Source organism: Xenopus tropicalis, chromosome 6 (assembly GCF_000004195.4).
Source record: "Xenopus tropicalis strain Nigerian chromosome 6, UCB_Xtro_10.0, whole genome shotgun sequence".
NCBI classification, from domain to species: domain Eukaryota; kingdom Metazoa; phylum Chordata; class Amphibia; order Anura; family Pipidae; genus Xenopus; species Xenopus tropicalis.
The window spans coordinates 23,384,373-23,403,808 of record NC_030682.2 but is presented as its reverse complement, the minus strand read 5'-3'; the positions used below and the strand labels follow the sequence as shown (position 1 = coordinate 23,403,808).

Below are 19,436 nucleotides of genomic sequence, written 5' to 3'. Positions count from 1 at the left end.
GTTTGCAAGAAAGGGAGAGTCTTGCAAAGTTGCTCTGATCAAAAAATACAGTCAGTAAGCAGAGAAGAGTCAGCTGACAGTTCGCTGGGCAGTTCTAAACTAACCTACATCAAAAAACTTTTCTCACAAAGGGAAGCATCAGTAGAACCAATGTTTAGATCTGTCACGTGTGAGGCCTACAGACAGGATGAGTGTTGGATAATATGGTTGGAGACACTGCATTACTCAGCTGTAATGGTTTATGTATAAGTATTACAAAGGAGTGCATCTATAGTTCCCATTTGAGGTCTAATGTAAGAAAGAGGGCCAAGTTTGTAAAAGGTCTAGTAACCAATAGCAACAATCATTAGGTGGTATCATTTATAAGCCAACAGCTGATTTGTTATTATGGGTTACTAAAAAATGTGCTTTTTTTAATTTATTTTTTACATTCCCCCCATAAAAGTCTGAAATGTAGTGCTATTAGGTGAAGCTAGGGGGCAGAAAGGGAAACGCAATAGTACATGTAATATTATTTTAATCAAATAAAGCTCAAACAAACGTGCTTCTATGGAAATAAATAGTTGTGTCTATAACATGTAAGTGTCTCCATATGTGCAGTTGGACAGCGCCAGAAAACCGAGCACGTCCGGATAGCGGGTAAAGAGAAGTGCGCCTACTTCTTCTGGCAGGGACGGAACTCGCCCGTAAGTGAGAAGGGAACCTCAGCGCTGATGACTGTGGAGCTTGATGAAGAGCGGGGAGCACAGGCAAGTCCCTCCCCATCTCCCCTTTCTCTCATTGAATTCTAACATTCCCTGTGTGCCTTGTCCTCCGCTTGATGTAGGCCTCCTTTTTCCTTACGGGGGGTTATAGTTCTATAATTTCATTATTTGTCGCCTTGGACCTTGTATGTTCTGAATTTGGAGGTTGCTTTGTGTTAAAATAAATACAATCTGGTGTCTATTCTCACACCAATTAGCAACCTTTAAATGTTCCCAGCAATGAGAACAATCCCCAGCACAAATGCTTGGTGTGACTTCAACTTAATCAGCTCTTGGCTCCCCTTCTGCTGAACTGCACAGAATGTTACATGGTTACTCTGTATTATTAGTTACTTCTACAGGTTGCCTTCTGGGTTGTGATGCAGGTATCATATATTTATTTATCCTGATACAAATATAACATCTGTTTGGGGATAACAGTGGCCTTTCTATCTCTCCTTCCTCAATAGGTCCAGGTGCTTCAGGGAAAAGAGCCCCCCTGTTTCTTACAATGTTTCCAGGGAGGAATGATTGTGCATGCTGGGAGACGGGAAGAAGAGGAAGAGAACACGCAAAGTATGTGTTGATAAAAAAAAAAAAAAAAGCCCTGAATAACCTGTGAAAAATATCCTTATATACAGTGTTTTGTGATGTCATGCGATCATCGACACTTGTGTTATTGGGAGGAATTATGCATCCCACAGCCACAGTCCCTTCCCAGAGGCTATTATCCCCCCACTGCTACTATAGGCACCATCTCTCCCTACTATACCTGCTATCCCACAGCCCCAGTCCCTTCCCAGAGGCTATTATCCCCCCACTGCTACTATAGGCACCATCTCTCCCTACTATACCTGCTATCCCACAGCCCCAGTCCCTTCCCAGAGGCTATTATCCCCCCACTGCTACTATAGGCACCATCTCTCCCTACTATACCTGCTATCCCACAGCCACAGTCCCTTCCCAGAGGCTATTATCCCCCCACTGCTACTATAGGCACCATCTCTCCCTACTATACCTGCTATCCCACAGCCACAGTCCCTTCCCAGAGGTTATTATCCCCCCACTGCTACTATAGGCACCATCTCTCCCTACTATACCTGCTATCCCACAGCCACAGTCCCTTCCCAGAGGCTATTATCCCCCCACTGCTACTATAGGCACCATCTCTCCCTACTATACCTGATATCCCACAGCCTCAGTCCCTTCCCAGAGGCTATTATCCCCCCACTGCTACTATAGGCACCATCCCTCCCTACTATACCTGCTATCCCATAGCCACAGTCCCTTCCCAGAGGCTATTATCCCACTGCTACTACAGGCACCATCTCTCCCTACTATACCTGCTATCCCACAGCCACAGTCCCTTCCCAGAGGCTATTATCCCACTGCTACTACAGGCACCATCTCTCCCTACTATACCTGCTATCCCACAGCCCCAGTCCCTTCCCAGAGGTTATTATCCCCCCACTGCTACTATAGGCACCATCTCTCCCTACTATACCTGCTATCCCACAGCCACAGTCCCTTCCCAGAGGCTATTATCCCCCCACTGCTACTATAGGCACCATCTCTCCCTACTATACCTGCTATCCCACAGCCACAGTCCCTTCCCAGAGGCTATTATCCCCCCACTGCTACTATAGGCACCATCTCTCCCTACTATACCTGCTATCCCACAGCCCCAGTCCCTTCCCAGAGGTTATTATCCCCCGCACTGCTACTATAGGCACCATCTCTCCCTACTATACCTGCTATCCCACAGCCACAGTCCCTTCCCAGAGGCTATTATCCCCCCACTGCTACTATAGGCACCATCTCTCCCTACTATACCTGCTATCCCACAGCCACAGTCCCTTCCCAGAGGCTATTATCCCCAAAATTGTATAATCTCTTTTGCACTGCATATAGTATAAATATGAATATGTTGCAGGTAATTAACTTTCCAAGACTGCTTTTTTTGTTTTTTTTGTTTTTTTACTGCTTCCAAGACTTTTTTACTATTCAATTTTTAACTACACGTACATCTTGTATTTGCACGTTGTGTATTTTAACATGTCCTGAGCAAATGCTTATTATCTGTATGAGTGAATACGTAAATGGTATACTTATTCTGCTGGCTCACAGGTGACTGGCGGTTGTACTGTGTACGTGGGGAGGTGCCGGTGGAAGGGAATTTGATGGAAGTCGCTTGTCACTGCAGCAGCCTGCGCTCCAGGACCTCCTTGATACTCCTCAGTATAAATAAAGCGCTCATCTACCTTTGGCACGGCTGCAAAGTCCAAATCCATGCCAAGGAAGTGGGACGGACGGCAGCCAATAAAATAAAAGAGGAGTAAGTTGCGCTACATGTGATATTAACTGATGTGTTTTATAGCAGTGATATGGATCCATTTTAGGCTTGGGACCTAGGAAATATACAATTTTGCCCATTGCTTGTTATGAAAGACTGTTAGACAGATAGTAGCCCAGCTATGGGTTTGTAACAAGTGGCATACACCTCCCTTTTGTCCTGTAGGTGCCCCCTGGAAGCCGGGCTACACAGCAGCAGTAAGGTGACCATATATGAATGTGATGAAGGCTCGGAACCCCCCGGATTCTGGGATGCGCTGGGCAGGCGAGACCGTAAAGCGTACGACTGCATGTTGCAAGGTAACTCGTTTCTTCAGTAGATGGTGCTGTCGGCATATTATTTAGTTGCAGTACAAGCAGCGGTATTTTCGATGGTGGTTGCAAGCAATGACGACTGCCAATGGCCCCGCCTACTCTGTTCAGTCAGTTTGGAGTGGGGGCCGGCAGTATGAGTGATGTGTGGTGTGAAGTGTATATATACCGTAGAGTACTTTACACTTCTAACATATAAACCATGTCAAATGCAAACTGATTTATATTTATTGCTGCAGATCCTGGGAAATTTAACTTCACGCCACGACTGTTCAGCCTCAGTAGTTCATCGGGAGAGTTTACAGCATCAGAAATCCTGTATCCTTCAAGGCATCCGAATGTGGTTAACTCCATGCCATTTTTACAAGAAGACCTGTATACGGCCTCCCAGCCAGGTACTGGCCCATCCGACTCATTGGGGCAACCTACAGCTGTGTCGTGTGTTTAGTAAATATCCCCTACACTACAGCGCTAATGGGAGATTCCTCAACTACGCCAAGTTATATAGATCATGGAATATAAATGAGCATTGAGCATTAACATCATTTAATTTATATGCTCTACATTAATGATTAGCAACCTGTGTGCATGGGTGAGCGGGACCTTTATTTATGATTGTTTATTTATCATTTACACCTGGTGTTTGTGGTTTGACTGGCAGCTTTATTCCTCGTTGACAACCATCACGAGGTTTACCTGTGGCAAGGTTGGTGGCCGTCTGAGAATATTATTACTGGGTCTGCTCGTATTCGGTGGGATTCAGACAGAAAAAGCGCAATGGAGACCGTACTCAGCTACTGCAAAGGTAATAGCTTGGGGTGTGCTTATTAAGGCAAATTCATGATTATTTTCTGGCTCCAATGCAGTTACATAGGGGCAGGTTTGGATACCCGGAGACCCAATCAGTGAAGGTAACCGTGCTGCCAAGGGTTAACGATTCAGCTCTCAATCATGGTGTACACCTCCACCAGAGTGTAAAAAATTAAAAAAAAAAGCTTAAACAAAGCCACCAAGAGAGCAAAATGCACACACAGTGTGAATAAAGCACCTTTAGCAGCAAACACTGCATTTTGCTCTCTTGAGACCCGAAGACCCTCATTTTGGCACAACTGTCTTCCTACATGGTTATATACTGGTGTATTTACCTCTGCTAGGCCTTCAGCTCCATGTGAATTAACTGTAAGCCTCTGAGACATGCGGATATTGGACACTCCCAATTGATTTAGGGGTTTTGTACGTGAGCAACTTGTTCTGTGTAAGCGATTTTGAGGTGGTAACATATTTGAGGAGTTGCAACTGATGGTGGGGAGGGTGATTTTTTTTTTTTTTTTTTTTTTTTAATCTGCTTTAGTTGGGTTCGGTTGGCTTTGCCAGCTTTTTTTTTTTTTTTACCCATGAGTCCTATTTAAATATAAATAGAGTTGGGGAGCAATGCAATGGATAAAGTTTCTAGGAGGTGACTAATAAAGGCTGTGATTGGCTATTTGGCACCCAGTGTGGTCTGCCAGACACCATGGTCTTTATGCCTCTAAGTCAGAAATTCAAAAATGTGCACCTACTGAACCTGGAGATCATCATGTTTCTGGCTACAGGTTGGGGATCACTGACCTTCATGGTGGATTTAGCAGGGAAGATCTGTGCCCCCAAAGATGCCCCAGTAGCCCCCTATCTTTTTTTCTACTGATTCCCTGCACATACTCTGTGCTGCTGGCACTTACCTGAGGGACCCACTCACACTATACTGTATATAGAATAGCAATATAAGGCTTATTATTAATTAATACAGATAATTACTACATGGCAGCTCAGAAACCAGTGCAATTAGCATTAGAATTTAATTGATAATTTGCAACATTAACATATGAATGAACGCTTTCATTTTAGGAAAGAATATCAAGAAACCTCCCAAGTCGTATCTAATCCATGCCGGGCTGGAGCCTCTGACCTTTACCAACATGTTTCCAAGCTGGGAACATAGGGAAGACATTGCCCAAATCACAGAAAAGGTATATATACTCCGGAATATGCCCAATTCACTCAGAGCCATCTTGAACCCTAGCAAATCAGAAAATGTGGTGCTCATTTTTGAACCCAGTACTGTAAGGCACATTGGAGTACAACTCTACTAACCCCCACCAACCACAAAAGAATGTTGTAAGTTTGCTGAGTACTATACTTGAGCAGCAGTTGAGGTGCCCCAGGTTGTATTTTGCGCCCCAGGATGTGTCACTATGGTAACACCCAGGGTCCTTTTTCACCCTTTGAAGAAATGTACACTCAAAACAAATGAATGTATTATTGCTTAAAGCACTCTTCTAAATAATTTTTCAATTCATATATTTCTAGCTTTCAAGATATTAGCCGTTTTAAAATAGGTAGTATAAATAATTTGATACAACATCGCCACCTGCTGGTTAAATAATCTTCTGAGAATTTGTGAAGCTGCTCTGCTTGGAACTTACCAGAGAAATGGCAGCTTTGCTCACTAACTTCATTTTCTGAGCAGAGCAAAATACATTTCTTCCCTCAGGAAATGAATTTTCAGCCGACTGGCTGAGCTCACCAGCAGGTGGCGCTGTCTCTGAAATGTAGTGCAAACTTAGAGATAACTATTCTGTAACACAGGGTGAGATTTAACTTTATTTAGCGGAATCATGGCATTACGGCCTTAGCAGCATGGAGTCTTTCATGTTAGCAGGGTATCTGCTCAGACAACCTACGGGTCAGTGCAAAACAAAGAAAGACTTACACCATAATGCCTCATGTTCCTACATCTTTCATTTGCCTTTATCATGCAACTAAATATGTATCTGAATATTCTAAGCAGCCTTCTCTTCAGTTTTGGGGAATGCATAACTCCCTAGCCCAGGCACTGAAGCCATGTTATCTCTCTTTTAGCCTTTATTGTTATTAATAATTAATGTACATTTATTGACTGAATGTGGCCTCCAATATAAACGGGTGTCTTCCTTCTTCTCCATGTTTAGGATGCGGAAGTCTCTAACCAGATAATCCTTGTAGAAGATGTACTCGCTAAACTTTGTAAAAGAATCTACCCCTTGGCAGATCTTCTTGCCCGCCCGTTGCCCGAAGGAGTCGACCCTCTCAAGCTTGAGCTCTATCTGTCAGATAAAGACTTTGAGGTATCCGTAATTCTATCTCCTGTATCTGCTTCTTTGCGGTCGCTGACTACAGGGTATTTGTGTGGCCCAAGCCTACCCATGAGTTCTCTGCACTTATCATTGGTTTAAGCTAGTCTGATCCCTGAATATCATGTGCTGTACCAGTAGCCCACTATGTGGGAATTGAGCTAGTACCTGATGCCCAGATGGGCTCTGCAAATACTGGGTCTCGTAGAGGAGGCCATACTACTACCTACTTCCTGGTCAAGGGGTGGGACCTTTTCTGGGCGACCATCTGCACACACAGTGGTGAAACTAGACGTTATTGGCCCCACAAAATCTTTTCATACACAATCTCCAAAAACTTTAAATTTGCACATCAAAGAGACCTTTATACTTCTTGGTCCCCCAGAAGCCTTCTCTGCCGCTGCTAATATTGTGATGCCCCTGTGTGTGTTAATGTATGGCCCATGCAATTCTATTACAGTATATTTATTCTGATTTAATCTGATTTGTGCCTGTCTCATTCTCTGCTCAGGTTGCGTTAGAAATGACAAGAGAAGAATACAACACACTGCCGCCCTGGAAACAGGTTAATACAAAGAAAGCCAAAGGACTTTTCTGAAAAGACTTCCCTTTAGTATTTTGCTGGGAAATCTCCGGACCCGCAGCCGTATCTCACCCGATTTCCACCCCCAGCCTCTTCACCACTAAGAAACACTGTGTCAGATTTGCACTTGATCGGCCATGGAATCTTGACGTGTTGCTCGTATCACTGCGTAGGGCTATAGGGCAGGTAACCTTTCCTTGCCGCAGGCTTGCTCGAATGGTCGGGGTGAAGGGGCCCCACTCGTGCCCTGGTGCAATGTCTCCTTTCAGTGCTGCCTGTTGAATTGTGTCCTTTTTTTTTTTTTTTTTTTCCCTTTTTTGTAAATGTACAAGAGAACCAATCAGAAGCCTTCACTTCTCAGAGGACGTTCGGAAATATCAATCCTCTTCTGTGCACTTAATAACATGAATTCACCCGTATTTTTTTTTTCCGTCGCCGCAAATATACCGGTTCTCTTTTGTAAATGTCTTGTATTTGTTGGTTCGATCATTTAGAATTTTATTTATATAAACACTGTATTTAACTATGCAATATACTCACTGTGTAAGATTTGTGTGTCATTACACAAACCTAGTTACGCCCCGTTGCCTACTCTGAGCTGCGTTGCCACCTGTAGTTACCTCCATGTGCATTTTGGGAAATCCCATGTTTGCAACTTGCATGTTAAGTAAGTAACGCTGCGTCTGTAGCTCGGGTGAACAAAGCAGTAAGCGTTCTGGTACCCTTGGTCACCACGGCGCCCTCTAGTGGCCAAAAGGGCTAAGCTTTAAGATCATCATTTACTTCATGCCTCCTTTTTTTTGTTGTTGTTTTTTTACATTTTTTTTCCCAGCGTGTGAGTTGGCCCCACTTTGTGAGTAAATGTCTGACCTGAAGGGTTCATATAATAAAAGTGTATAGTGCCTTGTTTTTGTGTACAGTTTATATACAGGTCATTTAGCCTGCATTTTGAAGGCAGTTTAAGGAAAGCCTCTAATATTTGTACTTTATAATATTATACATCTCAGTTTCTAATACCCTGATGTAAACTTTAAAACATGTATTTTGTGATATCAGAACCTGAATTAAAATGCTTCAGAATGATACGTGGTTTGGGAATTCTTTTTCTTGGTTTTGGGTTTAGCAAAGGGGAACATACCCGAACACATGTTAGCCTCATCCAAACACTGGAACAGTTCTACGGAAAGAAAGGAACCGTTCATCTTGTGGCCTGATTTATCTGTCATCTTAATAGAGCTACAGAAATACAGGTCAAACAACACGTCGCACAGGAAATAAGTCATTAATCATGGAAGTCCATCCTGAATTCACTCCTCGCCCTGATGGGATTTTTAACCAGCCCAATTTTTAGCCAGCTATTGGTCAGGTAGACCTGTCGGAGGGCCCCATACACGCGCTGATAAGCTGCCGACGCAGTCCAACGTCACCATTTGTCGCCCATGTATGTCCACATTTACCCTATGTCCTATCAACACTGAATAGATCACTATTACGCAAACCCAACCTCTGATGTACGCCATCTCTCCTTTCTGATCGGCAGGTTCATATCCAAACAGAATAGTGGGGCAGAGTAAATACATGTTGAGTGGGGTTTATAAATGGTTTGCGCCACATTGGAGGCTGCAGCAGCTTTATTTTACCTCATGGGACATCATCCCCACCAAGTGCTAGTTTCTCTCTAGTGAATCTGCCTGAAGATGTCTCATTCAGTAGCCTGAGATCTCAATGGATGACCAGCCCCAATATCGTTGATAAAGCGATTCACATATCAAATTATTATTCTATGGGTAATTATCATTATTCTATATTTAAAAGTGTGTTAATAGTGCAGGTATCTCAGCCTGTTACATACTCTGTCTCTGCAACTACCAAGCGTGCTAAATGCTGTGATTTCTAAATGCTTTTCCATCTACTGCTCCAGTTACTCCTAAAGCTACAGAGCTGGAGCTGAAGTTCAGGTAGATAATGTACTTCTCAGCATTTAAATAGAAACTCAAGATGTTTTATGTTATACCTCCAGTCTGCTCCAGCCACACCCAGACATGCCTAGGATTTACCATTAGGGCCCATCTACATTTGGCCAGGCCCTTGGTCCTTTTTTGATTGATGAGTTGGGGCTTGCCCACCTATAAAGGCACAGAGTCCCAAATTTCCTTTTTTAACGTAGTGCCCTGCTATTGGGTCCAGCCAGTGAATGTGTAGCTCTGATTCACTAACCTTGCACATCTGTCAGTAAACATGGCATCTAGCTCTGTGCCACTGCTTGCCAAACTGCAGGACAGCTGATGGTGGGCCCAAACTGAAGACCAATCAGGGTAAATGCTTACTTCTATCTGTTGGATTATGGAATGGAAACATTCTTATATTTTAAAGATTTATATCTGTACTGATGTTAAGAGATAAGGGGGGGGCAACCAAATGTTTGACTTAGATAGGAGGACTAAACTCAAAGCCTGTAGACCTCTGTTCTAGATGGAACTGCAATACGTTTCTCCATGGTTCTAAATAAAAACACTAGTTCTACTGCATGTACACAATTATAGTGTGTGTCTGTGCAAAGACCAAATACTTCTATTGGGTCTAGACCAAAAGTTTTTTTCCCAGTACCTGAGCCTAAACCATGTTTCAATTTGTTCTCCTCATTCTAAGCATGGTGTTACCAAGTCGAGAGTCACCATTCAATTTACTGTCCACTTTTTTCCCCAAATAAAAGCTTTTTCTCACATTCTAAACATTAGAAGCAAATTAATTTCTTATTTACACTAGAACTAGAAAACTATTCTATTGCTTGGGGCAAGGCATTCATGCTTTTATATTATCTGATCTGGGTAATATGGCACATTTTATTTTAAATCTCAGGCCTGCCTAGAGTAGTCTATAGTATCAGGGGCAACATGTTGCTCCCCAACCCCTTGGATGTTACTTCCAGTGGCCTCAAAGCAGGGGCTTATTTTTGAATTACTGGCTTGGTTGCAGAAAAACCAGGGGTACTGCCACACAGTCTCAGCCAGTCAACACAGGGGCTACCAAATGGCCAATCACAGCCCTTATTTGGCCTCCCCAACTCTATTTACATATAATAGTGGCTCACAAGTAAAAAAAAGCTTGGGGATCCCTGGTTTAGAACATATGTGTTATTTATGGATGGTCATAATGAAAGAATAAAATGTATTTAATTACAGGCAAAGTCATTTGTATATACATCGTATATTGTTTATAAGAGAATGTTGTAGAAAGAGTTTACTTGTGGTCAGGCCACAGAATGCAATCAATAACGGACCCTACATCTATTGCTGCTGACTTTGGTTTTCCCTTGACAGTGACTTTCCTTACTTTTAATTCCCACCTGACTATATCAGTAATTTGCTGGTCGGCCCCCTGTAACAACTTTATTTGAAGGAAAACTCGCACGTTGCGGGTACCTGTCCATTTGATCTCCCAACCGGCCGTGTAACCCAATAGGAAAAGCAGCCATTGCTGTGACCTCTTTATTATTTCAGCGGGTCAGTATGATCCATGTGAAAAAACAAACCCCTCTCCACAAGTCTGCTCTTGCTTACTGTAACAGTGAAGCTTGGTATCTTTTCCACCCCATGTTAAAGGGTCACTTTATCACTTTAATATCACTTTGGGTTTGTCTAATCAAAATATTATCCTTTCTCCTGTTCTACGAAGGCAATATGGGATTTAGCTTGGAGTTTTAGTCTTGCCCAAGGTTTCATTACCTTCCGTAACCCCTGCTGTAATGTTCTAATCCTCATTATAAGGAGCCAGCAAGGAGAGTGCCTAGTCATTGGAGGGATAGTCTGATGAGATTGGAATGGAATATTCCAGGTGAATCATTAGAAGGGATTGCTACTTCATTTGTATGATACAAACAATACAACTAAGACAGTATAAGGATAGAGTACATATTATTATGAATTAATTCTTTCATAATTACAGTAAATAAATGGTGTTCTATGTATGAAAAGCAGAGAGAGATGGGGTGCTGCTTTACCCATACCTGAGCTCTGAGATGTCTTAATTTGAAATGTTTCTGTGGAACATCTCTCATTACTCCATTTTCAATCATTGACATTATTTAAACTCTGTAAGAAATATTAATGGGTGCCAAAGTCAAATAAAGGCAGGTATGTTGGGGATTAGGTACTGGCCCCGTAGGGTATTAATCCTAATCACAATGTCAGTGCCCCCAGAAGGTTGACTAATGTGATTGGGCAGGGGGGCTAGTGTAGTCCTACCAGCTGATGACCTGCCCTGTCTGTGGATGACTCCCATTAGTACTGGTATGTCAGGTGGCTTCTAATGTGGATAAAATGAAAAGGGAAAAGTCCCTATCTCTTTATTGACGCCCTCTCATTGTCAAGGGTGGATGTGTGCCCAGAGCTTGGGGTAGTTGATTCCAAAGAAAGGGAAAAGGGGCTTAAGCCTTGATGCTCTGGTGACATAAATCTAATAAGTAGTAGTAAGTAGTTTGAAGCTCAAATGACAAGTTTATTGGGTTGGTACTCTTGGTGTAAGGACCCCAGTGTGTAGAGGTGGAGAAGAGATGAATCCCACATTAGCCCTGGATATCTATGGCACCTGTATCACCTTTTCTCCTGTTATGTTATTTTTTGGCTGAGAGCCACTTGTGCCCATTATTGTGACACCACCCATCATTTTTTCTGTAAAGGGGCTCGGGGGCCACTAATAGATGCAGTTTATTTGCTGGGGACTGGGGGTTCCCATAAACATTTCATCTGGTAGGTCCTGTAACTTCTAATAATGCTACTGACAATATGTGGACATGCAATATTCTCCAAGGCATGGACATGTGACATGAATTTCCCACTGGCTGTAATGGGATTATACCAGATATGAGCGAAAGCAAAAATGTTATTTCTCCCCACTCGCTGTTATACACATGTCATACCAGTAGATGGAGGCTTTGCCCTGTATAAAGACGCTCATTCTTAGAATTGTTTACATGCCGCTGATACTGTAAGTCACAGAGAATCAGAGAAAACAGTAGATCTATGAGGAAACATCCATTTCAATGTTGTGCTTATTATTATATTTATTTATGTAGGTAGGTGACTGTCTTTGCCACTTACTTACAACTGTTTATTTGTAGATTGTAAGCTCTTTTGGGCAGGGCTCTCTTCACCTCTTGTATCGGTTATTGATTGCTTTATATGTTACTCTGTATGTCCAATGTATGAAACCCACTTATTGTACAGCGCTGCGGGATATGTTGGTGCTTTATAAATAAATGTTAATAATAATAATATTTGTTTTTAGCAAGTGACCCAGCGATGCCAGAGAGCCCCGTGCTGTAGAAGTAAAAGAGGAGAAATTGGGGGTTACTGCAGGGCAACCCTTAAGGTTTAATATAAAGCAACCCAATCAGAATGAAGTTCTTGATGGGGTAGACTTACCTGCTCACACACCTCAACGATTGGAGGTTAACTGATTCAGTAGAACCAATGCACAAATGGCAACTTGAGAGGTATGCACTTGAGTCTACACGTGTCTTAGTCTAATGATACCATTCCCTTTGGCCTCCATGTCAGCGTCCCTGTGTTCCTTGGGAGACATCCCTATATTAGACATCAGCAATCGCCCCTTTCTCAGCCAATGAGGAATGTTCAGTGGTAGCCAATGTATTAGGAAGTCTTTGCTACCCAGCAAGGATAAGATAAGGAAAGAGCCCTTCTCTGGTTTCCAGATTTGTTCATACTCCAGAGTAGGGATCCACACTCAGATGGGAAAAGTAGATGATTAGTGGGCCATGTTGGGGTATGTGAGGCAGTACAGTGGGAGGGTATTGCAGATAGATCTCATCCGCAGACCCATGTTGGGTGCAAGTTTATCAAGGAATCACATTTGCACAGTTGCGAGGGCAATGCATTAGTCTCCTGCCCTATCATAATAGAACTCATGGCTCTTGTTTTCATTTCTTAATCCAAAATGAACACTTATAAAGCTATATGCATTGTCTTGGAGGGAGCACTGTCCAGTTCTTGGATGAACGAGAATTGCCCATTACCCCTGCTCCCCCCGTACTGTCCCTCCCCCTTTGGCTTCCGACTCCCATCCCTGTTCTTGTTTATTGTATCCACTTATCTTCTATAAACCAAGACCTTATTTCTACATTTCAGAGTCCTCCCAGCTTTACCCAAATCTCGCAATTTCACCGCTGACTCTACAGCATGGAATTATTTATTCTATGAGTCAAGGGGAACTCAAATGCTTTCCTTCAACTTGGCTGGAGTTTCACATTTTTTCCAGCTTAAAATAATGGCCCGTAGTTATTGTACTGGCAGCATTTCTGTTCTTGTTCAAAGGTGCAATAAATCGCCTGAATTCCTTCCCAAACTCTATACATATGTCCTTTCATTGTCCTTTCACTAAAGCATCCCACCTCGCAACCAATAATTGATGGGAAAACAGAGCTGAAAATTGCAGGTATTTCAGGGAGCAGCGTTCCTTGTGGAAGAGCTGAGATGCCACCTACAATAAAGTGGGAAATCTGTTTCTCATAAATACTTCATTCTACTCCCACGGCAAGAGGGGAACATATTCCCTCAGTGTTCCAGGCACATACGTGTACTCAGCGTGTAGAAATAACCATTTGTGGGACTGCTGAGCATTTGTTCCACATCCATCTTCCATTTGACCAAGGCGGCCTTCTGTCAGCACTGATAAAATGCCAGATTTTTTAATTTCACTTTGAATGTGCTATTGGTTTTTAGCTATCCCGAATGGCGAGCAGAAGTAGGAAGCCTATACCTCTTTCATACTCCATGGTAAAGATGGGTTCTCATATCTATCTATCTCACCTATCTATCATCTACCTATCGCTTTGCCACAGATGCACCAAAAGTCTGATTTATATCAGTATCATCTATCTATCTATCTATCTATCATCTATCTATCTATCTATCTATATCTATCATCTATCTATCTATCTATCTATCTATTATCTATCTATCTATCTATCTATCTATCTATCATCTATCTATCTATCTATCTATCTATCTATCTATCTATCGTCTATCTATCTATCATCTATCTATCTATCTATTATCTATTTATCTATCTATCATCCATCTATCTATCATCTATCTATCATCTATCTATCATCTATCTATCTATCTATCTATCTATCTATCTATCTATCTATCTATCTATCTATCTATCTATCTATCTATTATCTATTTATCGATCTATTTATCATCTATCTGTTATCTATCTATCTATCTATCTATCTATATATCTGTATATCTATCTATCTATCATCTATCTATCATCTATCTGTTATCTATCTATCTATTTTCTATTTATCTATCATCTATCTATCTATCTGTTATCTATCTATCTATCTATTTTCTATTTATCTATCATCTATCTATCTATCATCTATCTGTTAACTATCTATCTATTTATCTATCAATCATCCATCTATCTATCTATATATCTATCTATCAATCATCTATCTATCTATCATCTATCTGTTATCTATCTGTTATCTATCTATCTATCTATTTTCTATTTATCTATCTATCTATCTATCATCTATCTATCTATTATCTATCTATCATCTATCTATCTATCTATCATCTATCTATCTATTATCTATCTATCATCTATCTATCTATCTATCTATCTATCTATCTATCTATCTAGCATCTATCTATCTATCTATCTATCTATCTATCTATCATCTATCTATCTATTATCTATCTATCATCTATCTATCTATCTATCTATCACCTATGATCTACCAATCATCTACCTATTGTCTATCTACATATCTATCATCTACCTATCATTTATCTGTCTATTATCTATTATTCAATTCAGGGTCGGACTGGGGGGTGCCGGGCCTACCGGGGCTGCTTACTTTCAACGTATCTGGGGAGGGACATTGGTAGGGATCGGGTCCGGGCTGGGGCCCACCGGCTTTTTCTTTTTTTTTGCCCAGTCCGACCCTGATCCAATAATATCATTAATATAACACGGTATTTATAAGGTGGAGGAGCTGGTCAGGGACGCAGTGATATTCCTGCTCATGAACATATAAATTGACATTAAATCCACGAGAAAGCGTTCTCCAATCATGCAAATCCCTGGCGAGTCACTGACAATCAGCACTAATTGGCTCACAAAAGTCTCTTCATGATAAGCTGGTCCCACAGATGACAATGCAATCAGAACTTCTGACCTCAAAGTTAAATGTGTATTACTGTGTCCCTTGGGTTAGGCCTCTGCAAGCTGCATTTGTTGCTGTACACTGGGCACCTTTGTGCGGTGACATATTCACGTGTCAGGTGTCAGCTTCCTGGACTAGATATAAACCTTATTACATTTAATATATACAGTTTCATGATAAAATGATACACTATGTGAATGGGATGTGGTGGTGCAGGTCTAGCACTGAGGAGAGTCGGGGGGCTGCCTATGGGACATAATGGTGTTCCAGTCACTCAGTGGCACACCCTGACACACCAGCTGGATTGCATAAGGTTGACAGGAGTTTAGCATACATTGGATGGGCCTAAATCATAGGCTTTTTCATATAAGCAAAAAGTGGCTCACCATGGCCTACCAAAGCACCAGACATTCGTCCAGGGCCTAGGCCCTAGTGGGCTTTAGCCTAGAGCAGTTATCCCCAACCAGTGCTCACCAACCCTTTGGATGTCTCAAAAAAGCACATTTTTTGAGGCATAAAACCATGTGTACTACCAAACAGAGCTTCCTGTTGTCTGCCAGTCCACATTGGGCCACCAAATAGCCAATCACAGCACTTTTTGGGCACCCCCAGGAAATTTTTTCATGCTTGTGTTGCTCCCCAACATTTTTTAGATATAAATGTTGCTCACAAGGTTGGGGGCCCCAGGCCTAGGCCATACCTTCCAATGGCATGATTTTCAGGAGTTACACCTTGGGGTACTGTAAACCAATCACAAAGTGTTTCAGAGAAGCCTGTATCTGGAAAATATATCAGCTGGGCACATGTAGCAAAACTATAATTACTTATCAGTGGACCAATGCTGGTGCTCTCATAGGTGCCTTTTGAGGTGAGCCAAATCTTTCCCCACCGATATAATAATATGTTTTGGCAATAGTGCCTTGGTGGTTCAAAAACCATTTTCTGCTATGTACAGTATCTTCCATAGCTTGTCTAACATAACACTAAAAATGCAACTAAATGTTCAAACAGCCACTAAAGATTGCCCTATGGGCCAGGAGTCATTAAATGGTGCCATTTATGGTCAGGCTAAAAAAGTAAAATGGCTCCGAGTGAAAGGCACTGTGAATTGCTACAGTTTAATAAACACTCCCGGTTGAAAGTCATCTTCTTTAGCACTTACAGCTACTCATATATTGTCTGTAACTGAATGGTAATAAAGGGTCTGATTACTGTTTAAAGCAACATTCATTGGTGAGAGCCATTTGTGTGCAGCCAATGGCCATTAGAGATGGCAAGAACGCCAACCCCAACGCCTGTAGCCCACAGAATAGATCCAATTTCTGACATCTGCTTCTGAAGTTTTGCCCTTTAAAATACTTTCTCAGACACAAAAAAACCCCACTGATTCTACCTGGAACACGAACTGGAAAAAGTTTGCCGTTTTCTTCGTCAGGCTCTCTGCGGAAAAAGTGATCCGCACAAAATGAGCGGCTCCTCGCTGAGCCAATTTTATTCACACAATAGCTAAATCTGCATTTCATTATAACCTAAGGCGCTCCTAACATTTCCAATAAGTCTCCAGTACGTTAAATCCATCTATATTCAGCCTGCTTCTTAACAGGTCACTTTTTACATTTTTTTTTTTCAAATTCTCTCTTGCTATGGCAATAATTATATTCTGGGAGGATGGTAAAAGTTTAATGGGTGCATTTATATGAAGCCGGAATAAAAGGAACAGAAAGGGCTATCACAAATGGATGGGGAAGGAAAAGATCCAGCGAGTCCCCGGGGGAGGAGGCGACATTGCTGGATATGAAGACATAATGGAAGTCCAGCCAAACCTGAGCCTGCGTATTAATTAGGGTTAACTACAGAGAAGGTTGTTTGAGGAATATTTATTAGTATAGAGCTAGATTAAAAATAGAGCAAGAAGGGCATTTAGCCACAGCCCCAGGCACCACAGGGCCCCTTACATTTGAGGAGGGCTACAGGTACATATTATAGGCTGAAACAGTTATTAGATATATTTATTAGCTATTATGTATACATATAAATATCCCCCAGTGCCTCTGCACTGGCTCTTTCCTTACTTTGTCAGCATCTTTCCATATATATAACCACAGTTCTGGTTCCCCTGACCTTATGTCTCAGCCCTCCCTTTTAGAATGTAAGCTCTTGCGAGCAGGGCCCTCCCCCTAGTGTCTCTGATCCTCATCCAATGCAACTGCAAACCATTTTTGTGAATTGTTTATTTGTACGTGTTAACTGTTCTGTCTTTTGTGCCCCTCTGTTCTGTAAAGCGCTGCGTAAATTGATGGCACTATATAAATAATAACAATAATAATAAAGTGAACTTTACATTTCCCACAAACTGTTTTTTTTTATTGTTTTCTGACATTGTAGAAGCGGTTCTTACTGTAGGGTGCCTTGAGCTGGTAGAGCCGATGTGCATTAGAATGTGTGCGTATGTGGGAATATCAGGGCAATGACATAAGGATTAGAACCAATGTATGTTAATAATACATATAAAAGACATATACAAGTTTATGCAAGGACTTTGAATCAGTGGTTTTAAAGCCAGAATTTAAAGCCAGAATTAGCACAGCAGAGCAGGAGTTGTCAGATGGTTTTCAGTTCAGGCCCCTTTGAAGGTCCAACCTTTGCTTATAACAAGGTTACACATGGGATGAGCCCCAAAACGTTATGAAGGCTTGAATAAAGGCACAGGTTTTACCGCTTGTTATTGCCTTGTTGTGCCAGTAAATTGCTCTTTCTACACACAGAGGGAAACATTGGTGTAACACAGTGATCCCCAACCAGTGGCTCAGGGGTAACATGTTGCTCCCCAACCCCTTGGATGTTGCTCTCAGTGCCCCCAAACCAGGGAGTTATTTTTGAATTTCTGACTTGAAGACAAGTTTTGGAGGCATAGAAACCAAGTGTACTGCTATGCAGAGCCTCCTGTAGGCTGCCAGTCTACACTGAGCTACCAAATAACCAATCACAGCCCTTACTGGTCAATCCTTACTTGTGTCGCTCCCCAACTTTTTTACTTTTAAAAGTAAAAAATGTTGGGGACCCCTGGTGTAACAGTACATTAATGTCTGGGGCATCTCACCCAAGGTGGAAATCTAGGTGAACAAATCGTTAGCCCCCCCTAAATCTGCCAGGGGCAGGAACACACATGGGAAGGAACCTACATTTACAAATTGTTATAACCGAAGACTTTTTAAGGTGAAGACACACGGAGCTACTAGTAGCAGTTTTCATGGCTACTAAACTCCAGAAAATCCCCTGCCATAGACAATACTGAGAATTGCCTCTGCTAAAACACACGTAGAGACAGTTATCAGTAAATGATCAGCATTGTATATTTTAGTAGCCACGACAAGTAGCTGCTACTAGTAGCCCTGTGTGTCTTCACCCCTATAGCAACAAATCCCTGTTTTAGCTTTTTCCTGCCTTGGATGTGTCCCCTTGGCTAAGGGTGCTCGGATTGTTGGAGCGCCACAACTTTATGACTTCACAAGACTGTGACCACTGTGGCCTTATGAACGTTTGGAACATTGGCCATTCTCAGCAGTGGGAAGGGATAATCCCAGCAATCTATAATTTGCAGTAACCCATATCAGCCAGTCACCCATTAGCATTTAACAGCCCAGCGCAGGCGAAATATCTCAAGGCTGGAATGGGCACCTCTGTCTCTGAGTGCCAGTCATCCTGCTGCCCCGGGGTGCTTAATGCCCCCATAGTTAACTTGCCTTTTGCTGGGAGCTGGAGGGGGCAGGTATCTAGTTGTCTATGAATATCACCATCACCTTTAGATATATTCTGCATGAAAGTGAGAAGAGCTCGCATTGGCAGCATTAGATGGTATATTTCTTTCTGCCTTTTTGTTATCCCATAATAACTATAATTAAGCCACAGGCCTCAGTGAAAGACTATAACTTTAGATCTTTTATTCCTGTTTCCCACAGATCTAGATGAAAGTCATAACTATTAAATCCCACAGTCACCCTCCGGTGGCATCCATTATTGTCATTCCGCTCGTTTTCCTTGGATTCCCCTCACTGTGCCACTTTCTAGAATGTCATATCGCCTGTAACTTCTAATTC

At 42.0% G+C, this 19,436-nt stretch overlaps 1 protein-coding gene across 6 annotated transcripts in view; it reads left to right on the top strand.

The window, feature by feature from the left end:
• The window catches only part of svil (supervillin), a 157,747-nt gene extending 149,523 nt beyond the window's left edge, over positions 1-8,224 (top strand). For 5 of the 6 annotated variants that reach the window (XM_012965660.2, XM_012965654.2, XM_012965655.2 and 2 more), the window contains 9 exons: positions 601-749; positions 1,214-1,319; positions 2,871-3,078; positions 3,262-3,395; positions 3,647-3,802; positions 4,069-4,212; positions 5,292-5,413; positions 6,395-6,550; positions 7,068-8,224. In XM_012965660.2, the coding sequence (XP_012821114.1) occupies positions 601-749; positions 1,214-1,319; positions 2,871-3,078; positions 3,262-3,395; positions 3,647-3,802; positions 4,069-4,212; positions 5,292-5,413; positions 6,395-6,550; positions 7,068-7,154 (1,262 nt within the window). In that variant the 3' untranslated portion in view covers positions 7,155-8,224. The remainder of the gene's footprint in view (positions 1-600; positions 750-1,213; positions 1,320-2,870; positions 3,079-3,261; positions 3,396-3,646; positions 3,803-4,068; positions 4,213-5,291; positions 5,414-6,394; positions 6,551-7,067) is intronic. The other variant, XM_012965661.1, reaches the window with a different exon arrangement.
• The last annotated feature ends 11,212 nt before the right edge of the window (positions 8,225-19,436 follow it).